Source organism: Glandiceps talaboti, chromosome 13, assembly GCF_964340395.1.
Source record: "Glandiceps talaboti chromosome 13, keGlaTala1.1, whole genome shotgun sequence".
Taxonomy (NCBI): domain Eukaryota; kingdom Metazoa; phylum Hemichordata; class Enteropneusta; family Spengelidae; genus Glandiceps; species Glandiceps talaboti.
This window is the reverse complement of record NC_135561.1, coordinates 24,273,566-24,292,775: the sequence shown is the minus strand read 5'-3', so window position 1 is coordinate 24,292,775 and position 19,210 is coordinate 24,273,566. Positions and strand designations below refer to the sequence as shown.

Below are 19,210 nucleotides of genomic sequence, written 5' to 3'. Positions count from 1 at the left end.
TCGGACCAGTACCTTAAACTGCAAATAATCATGTTAAAAAGTAGGAACAGCAACAACTGAATGTGAACAAACAAGAAATACGATCACGATGGAGCTAAAACTACAAGCCTTGCATGACCTTTCGATGGGTCATGAAGTATAATCAGGTGACTTCCGACTTCAAACCAGCAATATGCTTCAGAGAGGGGGCGTGAACTTTGACAGTTGAATGACTGGTGGTGCGTCAATACGTCATAGTAGTGGCCTTACATCGTAGTTTATTTCACTGAATCAACAACAATGTGAAATGATAGACAGGAGTACACTCAACGCACATGTGGCTCATATCATTACTAGTAGGGACATACTGGTTTAGGGACACAAGAATTAGGAAGACAAGAATAATAATTTCATTGTATAATAATTAAAATGTGTCAAATGAAACATTTTATTTGCTATCATTCTGTCAGCATTGATTGTATTATTGTTTTTATTCATAAAGGAGCTTCAAATGATTTATAGTAGAACCCCTTTCATGAAATGAAGTCATCCAAATGATGCACAAACTTCATGTTATCCCTCAAAAGTCCGGGACAAAAGTTACCAAGTTTGTCCACTGGGCAAGTGAATAACAAAGGTTTCGTTATTTTTGCCAACCTCAGTTACGTCCATGATCGCAATCACTGACTGTCATCTTGGTTTTTCCAATGACCTACAAGGGTTGACGATACCATACCAGTCCTCCTGCATTGCTTTCTGCAATATGCTGGTCTCGGCATGTAAAGTTGACTTCGAACCTCAGATGTGTGTACACGTGTTGCTCATTCCATTTCGGGTGTGTGGGTTGCTTGTTAGACACATAACACAAATGCATTCCAAATCTGAGCATTTATGCTGCTTATTATCATTTACTTTGTAATAGATAAAACATTACACGATCAAAAATATACACCACCTGTTTCATTTTCTCCTTGCATGTAATTTAGGTGTAACTAAAAATAATGTGCTAAGACCAACCCTAGACAGAAATGGTATGCGCCAAGGCATTTCCCACGATATCTTATCTGTTACTATCTGTAAACATAGGACGTAAGTGTCCACACTACGGTACCTCTCAAATAAACGGCCATTTCCCAAGTACATTTGCTGTGTAATGTGTGGCTATCCATCTCGTAAATAATTTAGACCCATCTGAAACGCGAATGGCTGTAAAGTTTTAAATGGACAACATGGACAATGGTCAATCTTTTGAGCTATGGATTTATACTAGGAAAACATCTGACCAGCATGACACAAAATGAACATTCTGATTCTAGGGTTACACTTACAGATAGTCAACGAAGTATCAATTTTAGCACTGTGATATGATATTTGCCAAAGCCTCAATAACTGGCGAATTTGATTTTATCTCCGCACCGTCACACGGACTCCCTCTAGTCAGGCAATGTATGTGTTCCTAGGTCTTTTTCCAAAGTCTCGACAACTGGTGAATTTGATTTTATCTCGACACAGTCACACCATGGACACAATGACTCCTAGTTCGTAGTTTTTTTCGTGAGATTTTATAGGCTCAACTTTGAAGGGGTCAGTTTCTTTGTACAATTGTGATGATTTGCTTGCAATGTCTGGGTTTTCCAGACAAGTTTGACAAAATTAAACGTAGTACAACTTTTGTCGTCATACTGCAATCATGACTAAGTAAAACTGTTTTTCAATGTTCTTGTCACATATTTCTGTCAAATTTCTAATCCTTCGTGAAATCCAAGTGAAGTCGCCGTTCAATGTTTTTCGTTTCGTCGATGCGTCAAAAATAACTGTTACAAATATAATAGAATTGTCAATTGACTGAAACCAAGCATGTCAACTTTATATTTATCATTATAAATTGGGTATTGTTCAACTAAAAGTGGTGTACGTCTAAATATCTAGATTCATAGGCAAGATTTAATGTTTCACGTTAGCGGGACCAAGGACCACTAATTCTTTCAGCAGGACCACTGGATTTTTTAAGGCACTGGTCCGGGGACCACCAGTTCACAAAATGATTTGTTCACCCCTGGTATGTTTCGACCGTGATTTAGTCGTATTTCAGTATTTTGTGTCCCTGTAAATTCATAACTTTCTGGGAATTAGTATGAGAACGCATTTCATCTGCTTTTGAACTTGAGAGAATAAAGCAAAGATAAACATGACAATATAATTATTTCATTATTACATTATTTCATTCTTATTTGTTTATTCCATAAAAGAAGTGTATGTGTGTGTACTGTTTGCAATGTCTTCATATGCATCCCTTACGGAGTGTTGTACGTCCTGTTAGTGTGCGATGTTCACAACAATATTTTTGCGAATTCTGGTGCCTTTCGAAAGTCTTGAAATTTTATTTTACGCGAAAATATAGCGGTTTACAGTATGTCACTGTAGTGCACAGTTTAATGAAATTGGGTTGTAATGTATTTCAGAGAAATTACATAGTAGGGATACACAGCCAGACAAATGGATGGACGGTTGGACGGTTGGACCGACAGAGCCAACTAGTACACAGCCAGACAAATGGATGGACGGATGGACGGTTGGACCGCGAGAGCCAACTAGTACACAACCAGACAAATGGATGGACGGTTGGACCGAGAGAGCCAACTAGTACACAGCCAGACAAATGGATGGACGGATGGATGGTTGGACCGACAGAGCCAACTAGTACACAGTCAGACAAATGGATGGACGGATGGACGGTTGGACCGACAGAGCCAACTAGTACACAGCCAGACAAATGGATGGACGAATGGGCGGTTGGACCGACAGAGCCAACTAGTACACAGCCAGACAAATGGATGGACGGATGGACGGTTGGACTGACAGAGCCAACTAGTACACAGTCAGACAAATGGATGGACGGATGGACGGTTGGACCGACAGAGCCAACTAGTACACAGCCAGACAAATGGATGGACGGATGGACGGTTGGACCGACAGAGCCAACTAGTACACAGCTAGACAAATGGATGGACGGTTGGACCGACAGAGCCAACTAGTACACAGCCAGACAAATGGATGGATGGATGGACGGTTGGACCGAGAGAGCCAACTAGTACACATAACAGCCTGCTGTTCAGGGCCTAAAATCATGTGTGCATATGTAAGATAATTAAGAATGCTAAATGAATGAGAAAACCAGCTATACTTGTAATCTATAACACAAAACACAGAAATAGCAAACAACCAAGATTACCTTTCAGTGGAGAGAAATGCTTTGTAGAGTATAGGTATACCATTGTAAATAAATATATCACCATTACAAAGTGCATTCTGTACAAATTTCATACAATTGTCAATTACTTCAATTCCAGTCTTGACGGTTTTAGGTGTGGTCTTGTCAATCATTCCATCTAGATACTTTGACAGGGCTTCGTGATGATCCCTGAAAAAGAGAAAACAACAGTTACTACATGACTGTATATATAGACATGTGACCTAGGTTCTTGGAACCTTTTGTTAGTGTTGGTAATTTGTATTCATTGTGCAAGCTTACCCTTGTGCATATGGTAAAGACAAAGGTATTTCACTTCATGTGAGAGGGCAATGTTCACGATGACCTCTTGACTATTGCCTTAAATATCCATCATGTTGTGAGTAAGTGATTTCATGTCTTAAGAAAAACTTTTAATTTTAGTCTGATTTAATTTGTGAAGTAATCCATATCGTCCAGATTTTTTATGTATGCCAAATGAAAGATTACATGTTTACAGATATCTTTGTGAAGTTTGGAAAGCTTTCATACACATTTTACTACCTTTTATAGACATGTGATTTGATTGAACTGTCATAGTTGCATGTATTTATCATTGCATCACTGACGTAGTTAGCATTGCATCACTGATGTAGTTAGCATTGAGTCACTGATGTAGTTAGCATTGAGTCACTGATGTAGTTAGCATTGAGTCACTGATGTAGTTAGCATTGAGTCACTGATGTATTTATCATTGCATCACTGATGTAGTTAGCATTGCATCATTGATGTATTTATCATTGCATCACTGATGTAGTTAGCACTGAGTCACTGATGTATTTATCATTGCATCACTGATGTAGTTAGCATTGAGTCACTGATGTATTTATCATTGCATCACTGATGTAGTTAGCATTGAGTCACTGATGTATTTATCATTGCATCACTGATGTAGTTAGCATTGAGTCACTGATGTATTTATCATTGCATCACTGATGTAGTTAGCATTGAGTCACTGATGTATTTATCATTGCATCACTGACGTAGTTAGCATTGCATCACTGATGTAGTTAGCATTGAGTCACTGATGTAGTTAGCATTGAGTCACTGATGTATTTATCATTGCATCACTGATGTAGTTAGCATTGAGTCACTGATGTATTTATCATTGCATCACTGATGTAGTTAGCACTGCATCACTGGGTAACAGGACAACTGCCCCCCGGACAATTGCCCCCGGACAATTGCCCCCGAAGGACAACTGCTCCCCGGACAACTGCCCCCTGGACAACTGCCCCCGAACGAAAAAAAGCTAGTATTACAGATGAACAGGTTTGTCATTCATTAAAAAGTCACCGTTCAGTTAAAGCATCATGCCGACTTTTATAATTGTCGTAACAATGATCACAGATAACAATAGAGTAAAACATTCAAATGTGAGTATAAATAAATTGATTGATTGATTGATTGATTTTTATGACCTGTACAAGAAATAATTTCAGATCACTTGAAAAAGATATATATATATATATATACTATAATGCAGATACTATATTCCATTCTACCCCTGATGAGTGAGGAATACGCACCTCACGAAACAGTTCTGTAGGGTCTATAGCATATAATTTGGTTCAAATTTTCAAAACCTGTATATATATATATATATATATATATATATATATATATATATATATATATATATATATATATATATATATATATATATATATATATATATATATATATATATAACTCGGTGAGTATCAATCTGCTAAGACAGTGCTCTATACCGCAGTGGCAGAGCGTAATAGTATATATATATATATATATAGTTTTGGTAGTACTGGAACTCTTTCTTGGTTGTAACTCGGAGTTTCACGCATAGTGCGATCATCAGACAACTCTGAGGCTTACTCTCTGGGTGTGCTGCTGTATATATAGAGTGTAGACAATAGAAATACCATCACTATTGTCTGTGTCGGTGGGTAGGTGTTGTATGTGTGGAGGTGTTGGTTGTTATTGTGTGAGTTATTGGGTGCGGACAATAAGTGTTGGCGGGTTGTTACATGTTGGGCTTTGATGTTCCGTTAGTTAACGGGTTTAGTTTAGGTGATAGATGCTCTATTGAAGTTGGACAAATAAAACTTATTCTCGTGTCGGCATTTGGATATCAACTCAGTTCTTTTGTTTAGTGTGGAGCTTTTGTCTGCTTTAATAATAGTTAGTTTTTCGGTTAAACACAGGTTGCATCGTTTTGTTTTATTGGTGTATGCTTGGGCTGTCTTGCTGATGGACAAGGATACGGAAAAAGGCTCATTGTTTCTTTTCAGTTTCCAAATGTGTTTTGATAGTTCTGTGCTGTTTTTGTGTTTTTCATGTTTGAATGACTGTTTGTGGTTGGCGTATCTCTGTTTGAAGTTGTTCTCTGTTAAACCGATATATACTTTTGTTTGTTTTCCGTGGACATTGGCTTGGTATACGATGTTTTCCGTTTGGCATTCGCCGTTCAGAGGGCAGGTGTCTTTCTGTCTGCAATTACAAGGTTTTTGAGTGGGTTTAGTTTCGCTGTTGGAGATGGTGGCGTTATGCGCTTTGATTATGGTAGCCATGTTTGGCATGCAGCTATAACTGACTTTGACATTGTTTTTGTTGAATATTTTGTGTAACTTAGAGTCTGCTGGGAAATGTTTTGTGATTAGGTTGAGGAATCGTTTGCCTACATTGGTGGCTACGTTTTTGCTGTATGGTGGTTAAACCAGATGGTGTTTCTATTTCTGTATTTCTTGTTTTTATGTGTCGGGGTGCTGGTGTACATCACGTGATGTTCTCTTTGTGGCCACTGGTTTTTAGTGCATTTTGGTACAGTGGGGCTGCCTGGTTGAAGATGTGTTCGTCGGATGATATGTCGGAAATTCTACGGCCGATGGCTGACGATATGTTCTTGATGATGCTGGGTGGGTGGTTAGACTGCGTGTGTATGTACATGGGGTTGTCATTGGGTTTTCTGTAAGGGTAATAATTACCGTTGTTGAGGTTGAGCGTTATGTCTAGACAATAGTGATGGTATTTCTATTGTCTACACTCTATATATACAGCACACCCAGAGAGTAAGCCTCAGAGTTGTCTGATGATCGCACTATGCGTGAAACTCCGAGTTACAACCAAGAAAGAGTTCCAGTACTACCAAAACTATTACGCTCTGCCACTGCGGTATAGAGCACTGTCTTAGCAGATTGATACTCACCGAGTTATATATATATATATATATATATATATATATATATATATATATATATATATATATATACAAAATTTATACAGGTAATGGTAGTCAGAAAATAGCTTTGCTAATCAAGTCTGACCCCTCACATTAATGGTTAATAGTTAATCATTCAAGGGTGTTACTAAACGCACCCCCAACCCCCATCCCAATCCCAGTCATTTTATAAGTAATGAGAAGAAAGTTCGGTAAAGAATGCCAACTATGCTATATATTCTTTTAGTAAATCCACTTTAAGTGACCGCTTGAAACTATGTCGTGTTGGTTCTTTCCTGATATTGTATTTGATATCGTTCCATGTTGATTGTTGTTCAACTGATGTCTTCACTGGAGGAATACATAAATTGCCCTGAACCTTCTGTCGTGTATTGTATTCATAATTCAACAGCGTGCAATAATCTGTTATAGAGTGTGGTAAATTATTGTGTATTAAGTCGTAATCAAAAATACCTACTAAATACTTGTGTAACTTAAACACGTCAAGAATTGTTAACTGGATGAAAAGAGGAGAGGTATGTTCCAGAAAATTATGTGAATTACGGTGGTAAGTTAAATCATCAATGCCTATCCAGTAGCCTATCCAACCATGTTGCTATCTTTACGATATATCATATGCTATCATTTGGCTGTTGCTATGGGCGTGGTCAAGTTGTTTGATATATTTGCATACATTTTTGTATGTTTTTATTCAATTGTCTATTAATCCCCTTTGTTATCTTCGCAATATATGTGATCATTTGGTTGTTACTATGGGCGTGGTCATGTTGCTAGGCATATTTGTTGAATGTATATTCATTTGTCTTTCTATTACTGTTGTTATCTTTGCAATATATGTGATTATTTGGCTGTTGCTATGGGCATGGTCTTGGTGCTAGGCAAATTTACATACATTTTTTGAATGTTTATTCAATTGTCTATTAATCCCTGTTGTTATCTTTGTGAAATACACGACCGTTTGGCTGTTGCTATGGGCGTGGTCATGGTTGCTAGGGTATTTGCATACATTCTGTGAATGTTTTCTCACTTGCCTACCAGATGATGTTGTTATTTGACCAAAATATACTGCCATTCGTTTGTTGCTAAGGGCATGGTCACGGTTGTTAGGGCCAACTTTGTCAATATGAAAATCTGCAGAATAACACTTTCAGAAACATCTTACCAAGTTTCAGACTCATTGACCAAGTACTTTTTGAGATATAAGTTTTTGACCAAAAATGAACATTTTTACACCTAATTTGCATATCACTCATGGAATCATTGTATGCATATTTCTTCATCCATACATCCCTACATGCATTCCCCATTAAATTTCAGCCCAATCTGCTCAGTAGTTTTGGAATTATAGATTTTTGACCAAAAAGACACACTGTTAGTCCTAATTTGCATATTACTGATCGGATCATGTCATGAACAAATCTTACTTCACACCTTAAGAATGTTCCCACCAAATTTTGCACAAATCTGCCCAATAGTTTCCGAGTTTAAGTTTTTTGACCAAAAATCACATTTTTTTACCCAAATCACACATCTGTGATGCTATCATTTTGATTTGAACAATTTCCCAACTAGACACCAAAGGTAATGGACGCACCAAATATCATGGCAATCGGTTCAGCGGTTTTTGACTTTAAGTTGTTTACACACACACACACACACACACACACACACACACACACACACACACACAGACAGACAGACAGACAAGACAGACAGATGCCGGGCGATCCCTATAGCACTACTGAACCTCAGTTCAGTTGTGCTAAAAATGCAGTGGTAATTCTTTTTCTAAATCGGATATAAACTCTACCGAAAAGAGAATTTTACAATCATCTACCCGGGATATTCTCCAACTCATTTTCGTGTAGTTTAAAGGTACGACTGCCTGGGCCTGGGACCCTATTTTGCATATGACTGACTGTATGTTTAGGGGTGGAGAACTTGTGATGACTCACTGGCAAGTAATCACCAAAAATGTAAACATTCCCTATCTGGGTTGTTCACATGCAAATACCGCATATTTGAATAATCCTGAGTAACACACAATCTAAACAGCTGTTTGCAGGGGACTTTGTTTTGAAAGTTTTTTTCATTCTATGAAACAAACAGATTGCTTTTCAACTAATTTGTGTATCAGGTTACCATCCTACTACATTCACAAACAATTTGTACATGATACCTGTGTGTTTCTCGGAGCACAGAAAAAATGCTGAACACAAGAGCCAGAAGCTAGTGCTCTGTATAGCAGTTTGAATTTCCCGCATTTGCATAGATTAGCCATAATCCTGTTTATATAGGGCAGTTCTGTGTTTAAGTTTATTTACATTACAAACGAGTATAAGTCACCCTTAGCCTTGTATTCAGACTCGGACTGTACTGTAGCAGTGTTGGGTACGGGTACGTGTATACGGTACTTGCGCATTCAAAGTGATAATGCAACATTGTAACGGTCATCGTGTAGCTTGCTTGTATCGACACAACATGTCTCTTATGTTGTGTGTGTACTTCCTGCTTCAAATTTTGGCATAGATGTTCTCCCTTGCATGATCAATAAACATATAAATGAATATGTAACTAAAGGAGGTCACATACTTTCTGATATCAGGTGAATAGTAGGGTAACTGAAAATATTAATATTTCACGAACTCCCTGGTGAAATTTTTCTTACTCAGATATGTGTAGGGCTGAAAAGTACATTTTATGACTGTAGTTACGGGACATCCCCCAAATGTTGTTTTCAATTCGTAATTGACATCAATTTAAAAAAATACCGCCAATGACATTGTAGCACAACTGCACAGTTAAAAAATGTTTATCCATATGATAGTCCATGCTAACTATAGGTGTTCATTTGCTGAATGACTATCCAGTTGCCTATCCAAAAATGTTGCTATCTTTGTGATATAAGCAGTCATTTGGCTGTTGCTATGGGTGTGGTCATGTTGTTAGATATACTGTATTTGCATACAATTTTGAATGTTTTTGTTCACTTGTGTATGAGTTCCTGATATTATCTTTGCAATATACATGATCATTTGGCTGTTGCTATGGGCATGGACTTGTTGCTAGGCACATTTGCATACATTTATTGAATGTTTATTCATTTGTCTTTCAATTCCTGATATCTTTGCAATATACGTGATTATTGGCTGTTGCTATGGGTGTGGTCTTGTTGCTAGGCAAATTTACATACATTTTTTGAATGTTTATTCAATTGTCTATTAATCCGTTATCTTCCCAATATATGTGATCATTTGGCTGTTGCTATGGGCATGGTCTTGTTGCTAGGGATATTTGCATACATTTTTTGAATGTTTACTCACTTGCCTACAAGATGATGTTGTTATTTGACCAAAATATACTGTCATTTGGTTGTTGCTAAGGGCGTTAACATGGCTGCTAGGGCCAATTGTGTCAAAATATTTTAAAGAAAATCTGCAGAATAACACTTCTAGAAACATCTCACCAAGTTTCAGTCTCATTGACCAAGTACTTTTTGAGATATAAATTTTTAACCAAAATTCACATCTGTACACCTAATTTGCATATTACTGATGAGATCATTATATGCTTAATAGTTCTTCATCTATACAACCACAGATGCATCCCTCTTAAATTTAAGCCCAATCTGCTGAGTAGTTTTGGAATTATAGGTTAAGACACGTTTTAGCCCCAATTTGCATATTACTAAGGGAATCATCATGTCATGAACAAATCTTAATTTACTCACATTTAAGAATGTCCCCATCAAATTTCATGTTAATCTGCCCAGTACTTTTGGAGTTAAAATTTTTTGACCAAAAATCACATTTTTTGACCCAAAACCCATATCTCTGATGCAATCATTTTCATTTGAACAATTTCCCAACTGGACACCAGAAGTAACATGACCACTAAATATCAAAGTAATCAGTCCAGCAGTTTTTGACTTTAAGTTGTTTACACACACACACACACACACACACACACACACACAGACAGACAGACAGACATAGACATACATACAGACAGACAGACAGACACTTTGCCATGCCTATAGCACTATTGAACCTTCTGTTCAGTTGTGCTAAAAATGAGTATTTTGTTGTCAAATGGTGCGAACGCTACGTTCGGAAATAATATAGTGCCCTGTCATTGGTTGAAACGTGGTCCAACGTAAAAAAAAAGTTTGTAAATACTTAAAATAGAATGCAAATGAGCACTTCCAAATATGGTTTAACGACTAGACTGTTACTGTGACAATTTCCATATCAGAGATAAAACCTATACCACATGTAGTAACTATTACTGCAATATAAGTCACTTACTGATGAAATAATGCACTTCTTAAGATATTTTCTAGGCTTAACTTCATCCTTTGGTGACTATCAACATTTACTGTGTTCAGTAGAAAATGTAATTTGAAGATTGGGATCATCAACTGTTCACACACTATGGTCAATACCTACAAACAAATAATAAAACACAGACCATGATTAATACCAACGAACATATCTACCTTATGATATGTTACCTACATGTATCTACCTTAGGATATGTCACCTACATGTATCTACCTTAGGATATGTCACCTACATGTATGTACCTTAGGATATGTCACCTATGTATCTACCTTAGGATATGTCACCTACATGTATCTACCTTAGGATATGTCACCTACATGTATCTACCTTAGGATATGTCACCTACATGTATGTACCTTAGGATATGTCACCTACATGTATCTACCTTAGGATATGTCACCTACATGTATGTACCTTATGATATGTCACCTACATGTATGTACCTTAGGATATGTCACCTACATGTATGTACCTTATGATATGTCACCTACATCTATCTACCTTAGGATATGTCACCTAGATGTATGTACCTTAGGATATGTCACCTACATGTATGTACCTTAGGATATGTCACCTACATGTATGCACCTTAGGATATGTCACCTACATGTATGTACCTTAGGATATGTCACCTACATGTATGTACCTTATGATATGTCACCTATATGTATCTACCTTAGGATATGTCACCTACATGTATGTACCTTATGATATGTCACCTATATGTATGTACCTTAGGATATGTCACCTATATGTATGTACCTTATGATATGTCACCTATATGTATGTACCTTAGGATATGTCACCTACATGTATGTACCTTAGGATATGTCACCTATATGTATGTACCTTAGGATATGTCACCTACATGTATGTACCTTAGGATATGTCACCTATATGTATGTACCTTAGGATATGTCACCTATATGTATGTACCTTATGATATGTCACCTATATGTATGTACCTTATGATATGTCACCTACATGTATGTACCTTAGGATATGTCACCTATATGTATGTACCTTAGGATATGTCACCTACATGTATGTACCTTAGGATATGTCACCTACATGTATCTACCTTAGGATATGTCACCTACATGTATCTACCTTAGGATATGTCACCTATATGTATGTACCTTAGGATATGTCACCTACATGTATGTACCTTAGGATATGTCACCTACATGTATGTACCTTAGGATATGTCACCTACATGTATGTACCTTATGATATGTCACCTACATGTATCTACCTTAGGATATGTCACCTACATGTATGTACCTTAGGATATGTCACCTATATGTATCTACCTTAGGATATGTCACCTACATCTATCTACCTTAGGATATGTCACCTACATGTATGTACCTTAGGATATGTCACCTATATGTATCTACCTTATGATATGTCACCTGCATGTATTTATCTACCTTAGGATATGTCACCTACATGTATCTACCTTAGGATATGTCACCTACATGTATGTACCTTATGATATGTCACCTACACGTATCTACCTTAGGATATGTCACCTACATGTATCTACCTTAGGATATGTCACCTACATGTATCTATCTACCTTAGGATATGTCACCTACATGTATCTACCTTAGGATATGTCACCTACATGTATGTACCTTATGATATGTCACCTACACGTATCTACCTTAGGATATGTCACCTACATGTATCTACCTTATGATATGTCACCTACATGTATGTACCTTAGGATATGTCACCTACATGTATCTACCTTAGGATATGTCACCTACATGTATCTACCTTAGGATATGTCACCTATGTATCTACCTTAGGATATGTCACCTACATGTATGTACCTTACGATATGTCACCTACATGTATCTACCTTATGATATGTCACCTACATGTATGTACCTTAGGATATGTCACCTACATCTATCTACCTTAGGATATGTCACCTACATGTATCTACCTTAGGATATGTCACCTACATGTATGTACCTTAGGATATGTCACCTACATGTATCTACCTTAGGATATGTCACCTACATGTATGTACCTTACGATATGTCACCTACATGTATCTACCTTATGATATGTCACCTACATGTATGTACCTTAGGATATGTCACCTACATCTATCTACCTTAGGATATGTCACCTACATGTATCTACCTTAGGATATGTCACCTACATGTATCTACCTTAGGATATGTCACCTACATGTATGTACCTTAGGATATGTCACCTACATGTATCTACCTTAGGATATGTCACCTACATGTATCTACCTTAGGATATGTCACCTATATGTCCGTACCTTAGGATATGTCACCTATATGTCCATACCTTAGGATGTCACCTACATGTACGTATGTGCACAGTGTAAATGAAATTTCATGTTTCATGTCTGAGAAATGACGTATTGCAGATGGAGGGAGCCCAATGAACTACTAACTCAACCAGTCATGCAGAAGATAAGTAGTGATTTGAATCTTCAATTCCAGGACATGTCAAGTAATTCTATTTGCTATTTTCCTTTGTCACTCTCCTGGTCATGTCTTGCACAACACCAGATCTTTATATCACATCCCCATAACAAGCAACCCTTTACCTATCTATCCTTCACATGTCATTCTTGTAGCCCCTTGAAATATCTGTGACTGGTGGTTGGAAGATTTTAACGCACTTCAGATTGGATGGGAGATACAAACTTATTTGAGGGTCCTGATTTGCTTAAAACCCCCATCAGGTCCTGTGTTTTGATTGGCTAATTAACATTAAAATACTTGTGACTGGCTATCAAATACTCACTTGTCTCTGATTGGTTTGCTGCTTCTGAAGTGATGTATATTTCTCCAAAGTTGTTTCAAGCAAAATGTTGATATCTTTTGGCATCTCACCATTTTTGGTCAACAAACTGACAGATAATGTTACCATGGCAGCAGTGAATTGAATCTACAGATTATACAGAACCAAACAACATGCATGTACATCATGGCAACTAGACAACATACATGCATGTACATCATGGTAACCAGACAACATACATATCCGTCATGGCAACCAGAAAACATAGATGTACATCATGGCAACCAGACAACATATACATACATGTACGTCATGGCACCTTTAACTTAAAGCTACATGTAGGGCCTGGCTGCCATGTTATTTGGCAAAAGTTGCATGACATGCGATTTCATAGAATCTCTGAACAGTGTAAGCAGAAGACAAAGTACCTTCAAAGTAAATAGTGAGTGGAAGGAGGTCTTTCGTATTTGTACATTCCATCTAGTTCAAACACCTTTGATATACAGTTATAATGCACTGGTCATAAGCTGGAGAGGTGTAAAGTTTTCATTTTTAACACAAATCATTTCAGACATGATTGTGGTCATACTGGTAGGTGCTGATAATTATTATAGTTATTTCAATAATGGCTAATTTTACTCTAGTTTGGCTCCAAACACCAATGTTGTTAGTTAATTATGCAGTAGCTGGCAGCATAGTCAGCATCACTATCAATCTGATTATGCAGTAGCTGGCAGCATAGTCAGCATCACTATCAATCTGATTATGCAGTAGCTGGCAGCATAGTCAGCATCACTATCAATCTGATTATGCAGTAGCTGGCAGCATAGTCAGCATCACTATCGATCTGATTATGCAGTAGCTGGCAGCATAGTCAGCATCACTATCAATCTGATTATGCAGTAGCTGGCAGCATAGTCAGCATCACTATCAATCTGATTATGCAGTAGCTGGCAGCATAGTCAGCATCACTATCAATCTGATTATGCAGTAGCTGGCAGCATAGTCAGCATCACTATCGATCTGATTATGCAGTAGCTGGCAGCATAGTCAGCATCACTATCAATCTGATTATGCAGCAGCTGGCAGCATAGTCAGCATCACTATCAATCTGATTATGCAGTAGCTGGCAGCATAGTCAGCATCACTATCAATCTGATTATGCAGTAGCTGGCAGCATAGTCAGCATCACTATCAATCTGATTATGCAGTAGCTGGCAGCATAGTCAGCATCACTATCAATCTGATTATGCAGTAGCTGGCAGCATAGTCAGCATCACTATCAATCTGATTAAAATCCAATGTATTGTACACTTCCTGATTTCTTATTGGCTGTTGTGTTTGCTGTTGTTTGTTCTTTTTGGCTGTTACATTTGCTGTTGTTTGTTCTTTTTGGCTGTTACGTTTACTGTTGCTTGTTCTTTTGTGAGCATTCGTTACATACATATGACACAACACCATAGGTGTTCCCGCACCAATTATTGTACTTACGAGTAGCCAATCAGAATCCACTTCACAATACATGCATACACTCAGCATTAGAAATTGAAAACAAGCGACCTATCAGTCACAATAGCTCTGCTGTTTTTTTATATTTCTTATTTTGGTAACATGTAGAAGTGGTTCAGTTGTTCAGCTCTTCACTATATGCAGTTTTGTTTTAGCGATCTCAGAAAAATAATGACTGAGAAATGCACAAAACATGGATTTTTGAGGTTGGCTATAAATAATTTCAGTGTCTTACAGCTTTAACCCTGGAAAATTTTAATGATAAATGAAATAAACTAGGGATCTAAAATAATTTTGAGGCAATTCGAATTTCAATTTTCTAACAAATTTACCAAAAACACTGTCCATACATGTAATTGTCAACAACATTCAACTTGTAGTAGACATAACATCATCTGATTTAATAGTCTATGGACCTCCTTGCAGGTTGTGCACATATTTTGTTAGTCCTGCTTGCATACGGAACGAGTCGCCCCTTCAGTGTTCAGGGTCATGTTACTAATATAGACCTGTGCCTGTCTGCAAGCAGTACTAGCATTTTGTATGCAAGCTAGACTAAATTTAGTCAAGTGTTCAAAGCTCCATGTGACATGGCAAGATACATCGTGTAAATCAGAATTGTAGACCTACTAATCTCGGCAAAAATAAATATTTCGCTAATCATCACTGAAAAGGTCTTGTCTGAAAATTTTTCAATATCAATGACAGATATACAGAGCGCTAGCATCTTCCAACGGTACGTCATATGTGTCAAGCGAAAGGTACTAGGTCATCTACCGTCTCCTTTATAGCTGTCCCTTGCTTTTGAGCTGCTAGATTCATCGACTAAAATTAACCATTATTATTTTTGTGAAATTTGTAAAACTTTCCGGTCCGTATTAAGTAAACTACTAGGGTAGTAGTATGGGCGAAAAACCGGGTCGAGGTTTCAGGGCCTAGGGCCTCAAGTATGTGTCCCGAATTCGTCGGACTAAATGTAATTCCAAAATTTATGTTGCTGGTACGAAAGAAGAGATGTCAGTTGAGGTTTAGGCATTTACAGTATCTAAAATGGTGGACTCTAGTGAAAGTTATGGCGAGTTGAAAATACCCAAAAAAAAGGCCCGTGAGCAGCCATTCAAACTTGAAAACAACTTGAAAATTAACTTAATGAAAAGAGTTTTAAAAAATTAAAGTACCTTAAAAGGAACTTAAGAAAAAATTAAAGTACCTTAAAAGGACTTAATAAAGTTGAAAAGAGATTATATAATACATATCATGATATATAACTGAAAAAAATGAGTGATACAGAACGGAGTCAAACAGATGGTTCAAATAAGGTATTAATATTATGGCTCAAGATAAAATCAAAGTGGTGGTTGTTTTTGGTAGAAATAAAAATAATTATGAAAATTATACGAGATATATATATTTATAAAAATTTGATGTTCAATGTTTTCACAAAGATATCAATATGTGTGTAAGACTGTAAGACGAATTTAAGTCAGCGAAACTTTGGTGGTGGTTTAATATTACGGTTCAACATGATAACTGCTTTAGGTTGAATTAGTGCTTACGTGGGTTTTATAAAAAAAATATTCGAGATTCTGAAATTGAAATTTCATAATTTTCTTAACTTACAAGTTTTCTTTCTTGTCACTGCCAACTGACCTTGTAACAGTTGTAAACAGTTGTAACATCTGTCACTGCCAACTGACCTTGGTAACCTTGGTAACCTGAGTGACCTTGTAACCTAGACATTCCTGTGGTTGCCTGAGGGTAGTCATGCGTCATTGAGTCATTGAGTCATTGACAATGTTCAATTAGACAGATACAATAACTACTATATGGGTCATGGCAGCATGTCGGTTCGTTGAATAAAATTATATACATATATACTGAGATATGATCGATTACTAAGACTTAATTTACCTATTTTATAACTATAACAAGTTTAAAACAGACAAGACAAATCAGACAAATATGATTGATTACTAATGCTACTAAGGTTTATTTTGCCTTATAACAAGTGAAAAATGGGGTATGTCGTTTTAACTAGTTTAAACTGGTTCTAAAATTGATTTTAGTACAGTTTTAAGACTTATTTTACTTTAAAACTGATAAAAATGGGACATGTCGTTTTAACTGGGCCAGAACTCTCATTTTCTATACTACTTCTTTTGAAAAGTGTCAGTTTACTTAAAGTCTCGTCGACTGATTTCCAATATGGCGGCGGTCATAATGCTCATTAACATATTCATTTTATTTCAAATTACAAAAAAAAAATCATAAAAAATAAAAATGAAGACATGCTGACTTGAAATTAACAAGTCTAAGTAAGCTACCCTCTGTGCATCAACACACCAGATATCAAAGCAATCTGATAAGTAGTAATCGAGGAGATGATGAAAATGTCATTTTTTGAAAAAAAATCATAAAAAATTGAAAATGGCACAGATCAACTTGGCATGAACAAATCTGAATAGCCTCCCCCAAGGGAACATGCACACCAAATATCGAAGAATTCTGACTGTCACTTTCGGAGAAGATGATGAAAATATAAAAGTTTGACGGACACCAATGATTCCACCTATACATATACCTTAATGCAACCTATACCTTAAGCTACGCTTTCAGCTTTCGCTGACAGCGGAGCTAAAAATCTGAACACAGAGAACAAGATAAAAGCTTAGTACACACACACACAAAAACAAACAAACAAACAAACAAACAAACAACAAAACGTGTACATTTGTACAATGAAAATCTACAAGCGAGACAGTTTATTTAGCCAACCTAACACTATAGACAACAGGACTGTTTTCTTTTCGTTTGGTCCTACATTTGAAAGTGACATTTCCATTATTACGTGTATGAATGAAACTTGTGTTGAACTGGGGGCAGCACCAGGTGGTGGAGTCTGTGATCATCCTTAAGTATAGACGATGCAAACGCTTTACAAATATGCTTACGTCTATTCTCAAGGGTTTTGATATTAAGTAACTGTAGAGCCTGACTGTAGGATTGAAATGGGTATATTATAATGTATGCATACGCGAGGAAATTCAAACTGCTGTAAGGAGCATTGACTTTGCCCTCATATCTTCATCCCATTTTGCACTGAACAAGTCATTGAGAATGACATAGTCCCGGCTATGATTGGGTTTAAAGGAACTGGCAGTTTATGTTGTCAGTTAAGGAATTATCACTACTCTGATCACACAACAACACTTGTGAACCTAAATCAAACAGACTTAGATATGTTGTGTCTGCTCGTTGGACATGGAACATGCCTACTCATGTTGTGTCTCCTCGTTGGACATGGGACATGCCTACTCTTCAAGATGACATGATGGAATAAACCATTCGACAATAAAGGATGGGTTGGGTATTGGAGGGGGACCTGTTCAAGCATGTCTGAGTTATGGCTTTGGACATGGAAAATTCGCAAACAAAATGGCTGCCAGGCAGCCATATTGGATCGTATCATGATGAAAATGGATATGTACATATATGTCATAGAACACTGTCCTAATACCAACTTTGAATGAGATCTGTTCAAGCATGTGGAACAATATTGATGACAAAGAGAACTATGGTGGAACAATATTGATGACAGAGAGAATTGTGGTGGAACAATATTGATGACAAAGAGAACTATGGTGAAACAATATTGATGACAGAGAGAATTGTGGTGAAACAATATTGATGACAAAGAGAACTATGGTGGAACAATATTGATGACATGGTGGAACAATATTGATGACAGAGAGAATTGTGGTGGAACAATATTGATGACAGAGAGAATTGTGGTGGAACAATATTGATGACAGAGAACTATGGTGGAACAATATTGATGACAAAGAGAATTGTGGTGGAACAATATTGATGACAGAGAACTGTGGTGAAACATTATTGATGACAGAGAGAATTGTGGTGGAACAATATTGATGACAGAGAGAATTGTGGTGGAACAATATTGATGACAAAGAGAACTATGGTGGAACAATATTGATGACAGAGAACTATGGTGGAACAATATTGATGACAGACATCTCAAAATTATGGTTTCCGTTCATTTTCAACTATGGTTCCAAT

At 36.9% G+C, this 19,210-nt stretch overlaps 1 protein-coding gene across 1 annotated transcript in view; it reads right to left on the bottom strand.

Annotated features, from left to right (window-relative positions):
- LOC144444421 (unhealthy ribosome biogenesis protein 2 homolog) overlaps positions 1 to 19,210 on the bottom strand; it is a 257,137-nt gene that overhangs the window by 190,986 nt on the left and 46,941 nt on the right. The window contains exons 6-8 of the mRNA XM_078133832.1: positions 13,628 to 13,771; positions 10,793 to 10,929; positions 3,212 to 3,400 (exon numbers count right to left, since the gene is read on the bottom strand). Coding sequence (XP_077989958.1) covers positions 3,212 to 3,400; positions 10,793 to 10,929; positions 13,628 to 13,771 — 470 coding nt within the window. The remainder of the gene's footprint in view (positions 1 to 3,211; positions 3,401 to 10,792; positions 10,930 to 13,627; positions 13,772 to 19,210) is intronic.